At 36.9% G+C, this 8088-nt stretch overlaps 1 protein-coding gene across 1 annotated transcript in view; it reads left to right on the top strand.

The window, feature by feature from the left end:
• LOC150088628 (putative lipid scramblase CLPTM1) overlaps positions 1–8088 on the top strand; it is a 179904-nt gene that overhangs the window by 30711 nt on the left and 141105 nt on the right. The window contains exon 3 of the mRNA XM_090369595.1: positions 3958–4116. Within this exon, the coding sequence (XP_090225721.1) occupies positions 3958–4116 (159 nt within the window). The remainder of the gene's footprint in view (positions 1–3957; positions 4117–8088) is intronic.

Genomic DNA, 8088 nt, shown 5'->3' with positions numbered 1-8088 from the left:
GTGTGCTACTGCAACAGGATCTAGATAATTTGAGCAGATGGGCTAAGAAGTGGCAACTGAAGTTTAACCTTGACAAATGCAAAGTACTGCATGTGGGTAAAAGTAACCCCAGAGAAACGTACGAACTGTGTGGTACTACACTTAAGGTGGTAGAAAATGAAAAAGACCTGGGAGTAATTGTGCAGTCAGATATGAAGTTTTCTGAGCAATGCAGACAGGCTGCCAGGACAGGTCATGGGGTTTTGTCAATGATATATAGGAATTTTACTAGCAGGGAAAAGGAGGTGATTATCCCTCTGTATAAGGCAATGGTCAGGCCACGCCTTGAGTACTGCGTACAGGTCTGGAGGCCTCATTTTAGGAAGGATGTAGATTTACTTGATCGTGTACAGAGAAGGGCAACAAGATTGGTGAGGGGAATGAAGGGATCCTCTTACCAAGAGAGGCTTAAGTTCTGCAAATTGCAGTGGCTGGAGACTAGGCACCTGCGCGGTGATCTGATTGAGGTATATAAGGCCTTGAATGGGTTGAGCACGCTGAATTCTGATGGGATCCTTCCACTTGTTCAGATTACGAACCTAAGGGGGCATAAATTCAAATTAAGAAAAGACAGATGTAGATTAGATGTGCGGAAATTTGCATTTAGCCAGCGGGTGGTTAATTTCTGGAACAAACTTCTGTCTGTCGTTGTGGAAGTTGATAGGTTGAATAAATTTAAGGAGGAACTGGACAGGCATTTGGAGGGAATGGTGTGATTTTTTTTTTTTTGGCTGATGCTGCATAAGCTCACACACTTGCTTTCTTGCATCAAATGCCACTGCTACTACTACTACTACCACCTTCGTAGTCACCTTTACGAAAGCAAAAACCTTTCCCTTTACCCCTAATGGTAGCTACATCCTTTCAGTAAATCCCACATCAGCACACTGTGATCACTGCCACCTAGTGGTTCCTTTTTGCCTCTCGAGCATGCTGCTGTAAAAAACAATTATCCAATAAATCCAAAAAAGCTTTGCTAATGCGTGAGTGACCAACTCAGAAGTCCTAGTCACTATCTGGGAAGTTAAAATCCCCCATTATAAGACAATCTGATTTACTGGCCCACTCTATTTCTCTGTATAGTTGTTCAGTTTACTCATCAGAGTCATTAGGCCTATGACACACTCCTATTCTCAATTTTGCTTTCCCAGTGCTTATGTCACACCAAGCTGACTCAACATTACACTGTCCACCCATGTCAGCTGGATGCACTTCCCTAGATTTTTTGTTTCTTAACTAATAGCATAACTCCTTCTACCCTCTTATCCTGTCTGTCTTTCCTGTGCACAGTGTACTCTCCAAATTCCAATTCTGCATTCCTTATCTGAGTGACAGCAAGTCTCTGATATGCACTGGTCAAAAATGTGCAACAATGTGCTGGTCAAAACATCAAACCTTTGATGTTTTGACTATCAACTCAAATTCATCAAATTTATTTACTAAACTCTTAGCATTTGTGTATATGTAAGTATACATACCTCTTCTTATTCCTAGATACTCTAACACAGTCCATGTATTTACTTGTTCCGCAATGACTCCCAGCAGTCTCTGAGATCCCCAACAACTTGTTTTCCTGGATGCTGCTCATTCCACTAGAAGCAGTGCAGGAATCACTTTCTCCTCTGCCAGTGTCTACTGATAACCCATTAGTCCACATATCCCACCAATCTAGTAGTTTTCTGACCCACTGAACACTTTCCTCGATAGCATCAGCAAATATTCTTGCACTCTTTCTATTTAAGTGTATCCCATCCCTGTAGAAGCAATCTCTCCTGTTACTTTGTACAGAAAGGTTTGAAGATTTAGTTGGCAACACTGAATACCCTCCAGAATTGACCTGTAGTTCCGAGATTAAATTTTTGACAACAGGGTGGTTTCTAACTGCTAACTTGAGTTGTATGGCAAAAAAACTGGCATGGCCTGCAGTGTCACTGATTTAAACCCATATGATATTTATCTCTGGGGTTATCTCAAAGACAGTGTTTTAGAAGAATCTATGAACCATTTCTGTGCTGAAGAAAGAAATTGAAGAGATTGAAGAATGGACTAAATGGATGAAGGCACCACAACCCAACTTAACAACCTACTGGTTGTAGGAAGAAACCAGCAGTTTCTTTGGTGTGCCAATGGGTAAAAAATTCTTCGGGTGCAGTAAAGATCGAGACAGCTGTGAAGTCATTTAAGGAGTGTGGCATTAGTAATGCCTTGGAAGGCACAGAAGATGATATTCTGTTTGATGAAGATAACAGTTCCCTATCAGGCAGCAACAGTGATCACAAGGATGGGAAGTGTGATGATCATCATAGTTGAGGAAGACAGCAGTGTTAGATTTCCTAGTTTTGAAGATAATTAAAAACTTGCTTTCTTATTTTATTACCTCATTTTCTTAATTTTCTTTAAAGATGAACTAGAATAATATTTTTGTGCTGTAAATACTTTTGAGATTATTTTGAGATTTTGAGATTAAAATATTTTGGGTTCACTTTAGTTCACTACATATGTGGTGTTATAAAATGGTCATATGTATAATAAAATGCTGTTGTTTAAAAATAATTAGAAGAATGTGATATGCACAATACAGTAAATCAGTTCCTGAAAAATGTTTTTTTCCTAAATAATCTTTGCTAAATTATGTGTGTGTTTTATACCCTTGTGCTGATGGGAAATATGGTGCTTGAAAGATATAAGTAAATGAAAGTAGGGAAGGTGACAGTGGTTACTTTTGGCTTGTACTGCATAAACTTTCTTCATCTTTCTGATATTAATGCAAACCCTCAAATCCAGCATCCATGGTGCCTAATAACTACTGAGAGATTTTGGAATGAAACTCTAATGACACATATCCTTTATAGAAGACTGTATTATATTCCATTATATCTATGGGAAAGTTACATCTGATTTACAAACTTATAGTTAATGAATTACCTCTCTTTACACCAGAATAATCATAGTCTGTTAGACTCAGTACAGACTACAGGCAGATAATACATAACAGGTTAGGTTTCCCAATGGCACAGTCAGGCCAACAAAAAGTTACACCATATTAAGCATGTAATTAAATTCTGACACTCTAGTCTATACAGGGGCCCCCCGGTCATCTTACACATTCGTTTCTGCTTAAAGTAATAATCCTCTTGGGTGTGAGAATTGATACCATTTTAAACAGTTGGTCATATTTTATCTGAACATCCTCATATTTGACTGACACATCTAACTGACAAACCATTTGATAGTTACCATGTGTTAGCTGTTTTTAATGATTTAAACATTTTAAACTTTATTTATATTTAACATGGAACTTTTTTTTTTTATCCTTTTTTTATTCTTCATGCATTCTACTATATATAACTTTTTGATGTGGCTACCTGTTATTGCAAGTTACCAAAATCCGTTTTTGTGGCTTGGTTTAGATTTCAGTGATACTAATGCATCACTAAAATCTAAACCAAACCAAGCCAAGCCATGAAGGTTACCACAATTGTCAGACAGTTATGCCCATGTTAGAATATAATTTTGAAGTGAATTCCTCTGATTAAAATACTCCTACACATGTTCATTTGTTTTGCAAGTTAATAGCAGGTAGATCACATACACATAGATCTCCTTTATTTTAGAAATTTGCTTTTGGCACCATAGGTTTTGGGCTACCACCAAGTTCTCACACTAAAGTGAATAAAGTGATGGCACACAACTTCCAAAATGTAGCCAATCTCTGTGTTATACCCTATATTCAAGGCATCAATAAATTAAAATTGTTTCTTTTGAGTATTAGTTCAGAGGAATTGCAAAGTTATATTGTAATCATGGGGTTACGTAAAATTGACAGTCTTATTAGGGTTAATCTTATAATATAATTGTCAAATCAGTTAAATCTTTTTCATATTAAAAAAAAAACAATTTTTTTATTTATTTTTATAGGATCTCTATGTTTATATATCTGATGATGAATATTTTTCACAATTTCGAGATGCTAATTCCCTTGTATGGCATCAGCCAAACATTGTATATGGAGATTGGTATGGTGGTCCTAATGGTGATGGCATTTATACATTGGATTCACAGATTACAGTATCAAAGGTAATTATGCAGTTATTAAATAATCGATTTTTATTGTATATATAAATCAGTAATGTTTTATAGAGTTTAAAAGAAGCTTACATATACAGTAGATTAAATAGTATTTTGAGTGACTGGTAGACTATGGTGCATCTTGCAAAAATGCTAAACCATTTAAAACATTGAATTAATTTTTTTCCATTCTGTGTATCCATTTATCTTCATTTGATTTTTTTTTTATAATACATAAGTTATGTGTGACAGACCTCTTTTAACATCAAGCAAATAGACATCCTGTAGATAACATTTCTTTATTTTAGTAGGCACTACTATTATCCTTTTTTTATACATTACTAATTGCACAGATTTAGAGTTCTTGGCTACTATGGTTAAATTATACTATGCTCTGTTTTATTTCAAAGTTTCTCATACTAACAGGTACTGCCAATTTGATTTTATCCATTAGAACTTTACACTGAGTAATGCTGAGTTATTAAGGAATGGTGTAGTCATACTGTCCAATAATGAACTCATGGTCACCGCCAGACTCAGTCTAATTTCAGAATAAAGGGGTGATTATGGTATTTTTTTATTTATAAATTATAATTTAATATATAAATAATTTTATTATAATTATAATAAGCAAGGCACAGCATTGGGTGCCCCTGTCAGCTCAGTCATGGCAGATATTGCCATGGAAGAACTGGAGGGCCGTGCATTCTTAAACTTACTGGTTCCCATCGCCTTCTGGTGCCAGGTATGTAGATGATGTCTTTGTCATCATTCCCTGGGGTTCAGAAACCCAACTCTTGTGGCATCTCAGTTCATTCAGTTCATTATCGAGCTACAGTCGAACAATGTCCTCTCCTTTCTGGACGTTTTAGTGCAACGTGTGAGCTTACATTTAAGAACCTCAGTCTACTGTAAACCCATATGTACTGGCCATTTCACCAACTACAAATCAGCACATGCCCCAACCAGCTTCTTAGTATTGCATGTACCCTATTCACCTGTTCCTGGACCCATTCCAGCTCCATAGACTACAGGTGCGGTTAGGTTTCAAAAGTAAAAACAGATCTATCTAACTGTGGCTATCCTGCCTGTGCCCTGGACAAGTGTGATTTGCATTCCTGTGAGCTGGCCGCATGCCCCAGACCCTCCCATAGTGAGGACACGATCTCGACTGCCTTCATCCCTTACCACCCCACATCTCACAATGCCTAAGATTTTGCATGCTCGCCAGATAAAATGTTTACAGCTCCCCAGTAAAAAAACTGATCTCTTCTCTCGAAGGTAAAAATGCCCATCCCCTCCTTGTTACGCAGTGGCTCGGTATATCGCATTGCCTGCCATGACTGCGGTAGTTACTACATCAGGAAAACAGCTAGGAGGCTCCAAGACTGGATCTCAGAGCATGAGAGGGCCATTTGATCAGCTGATTCCAAGCACTCTGCTGTCGCAGAGCACTATTGGTCATCTCAGCACGACCTTGACCCCATCAAGATATCGAAATCATCGACCACTCACACAATTAGCATCAGTGGTTATGGCTCGAATCGCTCCATATATCTGGTTGTCGTAGTACTTTTAACTGCAACAGAGGTATGCACATACATCCAATCATGGAAATGATTATTCTGCATTGTGATAAATGTTGGCACATGCCACAAGTGCATGCCCTGCATTCACAACCACAACCATCTGGTTGTGGTTGTGAATGCATTGTGGTTGACAATGCCATTGATTGTCCCTACTATTGTTTGCATTCATGTCACGTTCTGTGTGCTTTACATGACCACACCTGGGCGTTTTTGTTTCATATTAACGTATATGTTCCAGCTGATGAAGAGTCCCACAGACTCGAAAGCTACTTTTTGTTTTATTTTTAAGTTTAATTTATTCTGCTCATTTATCTTAATTTGTACCTGTAGTTCTATTAGTTACTGCCTTATTTTCATTCTTATTCCCATTCCTCCAGTGAAGAACAGTATTCTACTTTATATCTATGGATCCTAGAGCAAGAGGTCTATTTAGTTTTATAATTAATTATAAATATAATAATTTTAATTAAAATAACTTTAATTATAATTTTAAACAAAGTAATAAGTTTCTATTATAGACAAATGTTGAAATGATAACAGAATAAATTCTGTTATCATTTCAACATTTGTCTGTAATAGAAACTTAATATATATGCATTCATCACCTTTTTCCTACTACACTAACTCTGTCTACTTCTTAAATAGACTGCATATGGCAATGACTTCAGTTCATTCTTCTGATAGTAGGACTATACACATAGATACTGTCACATGTATTATTGCATGTAGCTACAAAATAAAAAGACACAGGAACTCAAAACTCTGTTGGTTTATTCTTGAACACTCAACAAATGAAGCAACACAACACTCAAAGTGCCCTCCCTTGTTTTTTATACAAGTCCCCAAACGTTCTGGCCATTCATCAATAGAAGTATGCACAACATCCAGCAGGAAATTGGCCACATTGTTGTGGGCAGGTGTTGAGTCCTGTTGGAAGATCCAGTGCTGACCATTGAAGAGAGTCTGATTGTAACAAAAAAATTTCAGATCACACAAAAAGAGTAATTCATTAAGAGGAAGGAGTAAAATGCAAAAACTTTGGGAGGTGCATTATGGCCACAGAAGCCGATGCGGCAACAATTTTTTACAAAAAATAAATAAAAAATAAAAAAATTAAGAGGAAGAGAAATATTGATTTGAAGTAATGAATAGGCTCTTGGATTGTTTGATAATCCAATTAATGAAGAGGAGTGAATCATATAAACATATTGGAAAAAGATTTAAATTTCTTGCTGATTTGACATGAAATACTGACATCAATGAAGATAACATAAAACTCACAATATGCCACTACAACGAGGACATCAACGACAAACCTGTTAATGTGTTGTCAGTTCAAAGAGTATTTAAGATTAGTTACTACACAAGAAAGCTTGAAATGCCCTGAAATCTTATAGCTTATATATGAAAGAAACTTGATAGAAGTTTCCCTAAATTTGACAGCAATACAAATTACATGACATTACCAATAATGGGTTGTAAAGTTGAAAGAAACTTTTCTAACGTATCAATAATAAAAAACAAATTTTGATCAACCATGCTAGAGGAAAGACTGAATTATCTTTCTTTTCTCACTATAGAAAATGAATTGAATTGAGTTGTGTTTGTAGAGCTTCTTTCTCTTGATTTCAGAACTACTTTTCTTGGCCAAGTTAAAAGATGTAAGCTATAAAAATTTTATTGTATACCTCCACATTTGAATTGAATAGTTATAATGTCCTGAATGTGTGTGTGTGATATCCATTATTTTCCTTTCACATAGCTTTCATGGAATCTTTTCCATAATACGTTAATTAGTATTGGGAAAGGCAACTCGTATTGGGCACCTCCGTAGCCAGGTGGGAAGGAGCAGCAGTGCGAAGCACACGTTTGATTAGACTGGTGTTTCGAGCCCATGACCACCAAATACGGAGGATGCGGAAAGGTCAGGGAATGACCACCGCATATCTCCAGAGCAATATGGCGTTAGTTGCTAATGCTGCTAAAAACCAAATAACAACAACTGTCATTGTGGAAGTTGATAGGTTGAATAAATTTAATGAGGAACTGGACAGGCATTTGAAGGGAATGGTGTGATTTTTTTTTTTTGGCTGATGCTGCATAAGCTCATACACTTGCTTTTTTGCATCACATGCCACTACTACTACTATAACCTTAAAAGACATCAATCATACTGCATGATGGAAGAGTTGAGCCGTGTTGCCGGAGCTTTGCTCTTGAGGCTAAACATGGGTTCCACCACTTCAGTCTCCAATAGCAAAGTAGTGGTATTGCACTGATTGACGAATCATCTACCACCCAGTATTGCCTGGTAACACAGAGGGATGGCATTCCTCCCTGCTTACGTTAGTTTGTACCTGGGTCACCTCCAGTATGCTAGGTGCCATATTTC

Source organism: Mastigoproctus giganteus, chromosome 3 (genome assembly GCF_048544385.1).
Source record: "Mastigoproctus giganteus isolate SK-2022 chromosome 3, ASM4854438v1, whole genome shotgun sequence".
NCBI lineage: Eukaryota > Metazoa > Arthropoda > Arachnida > Uropygi > Thelyphonidae > Mastigoproctus > Mastigoproctus giganteus.
Note: the sequence above shows the minus strand (reverse complement) of the source record. Positions and strands in the feature narration are given on the sequence as shown.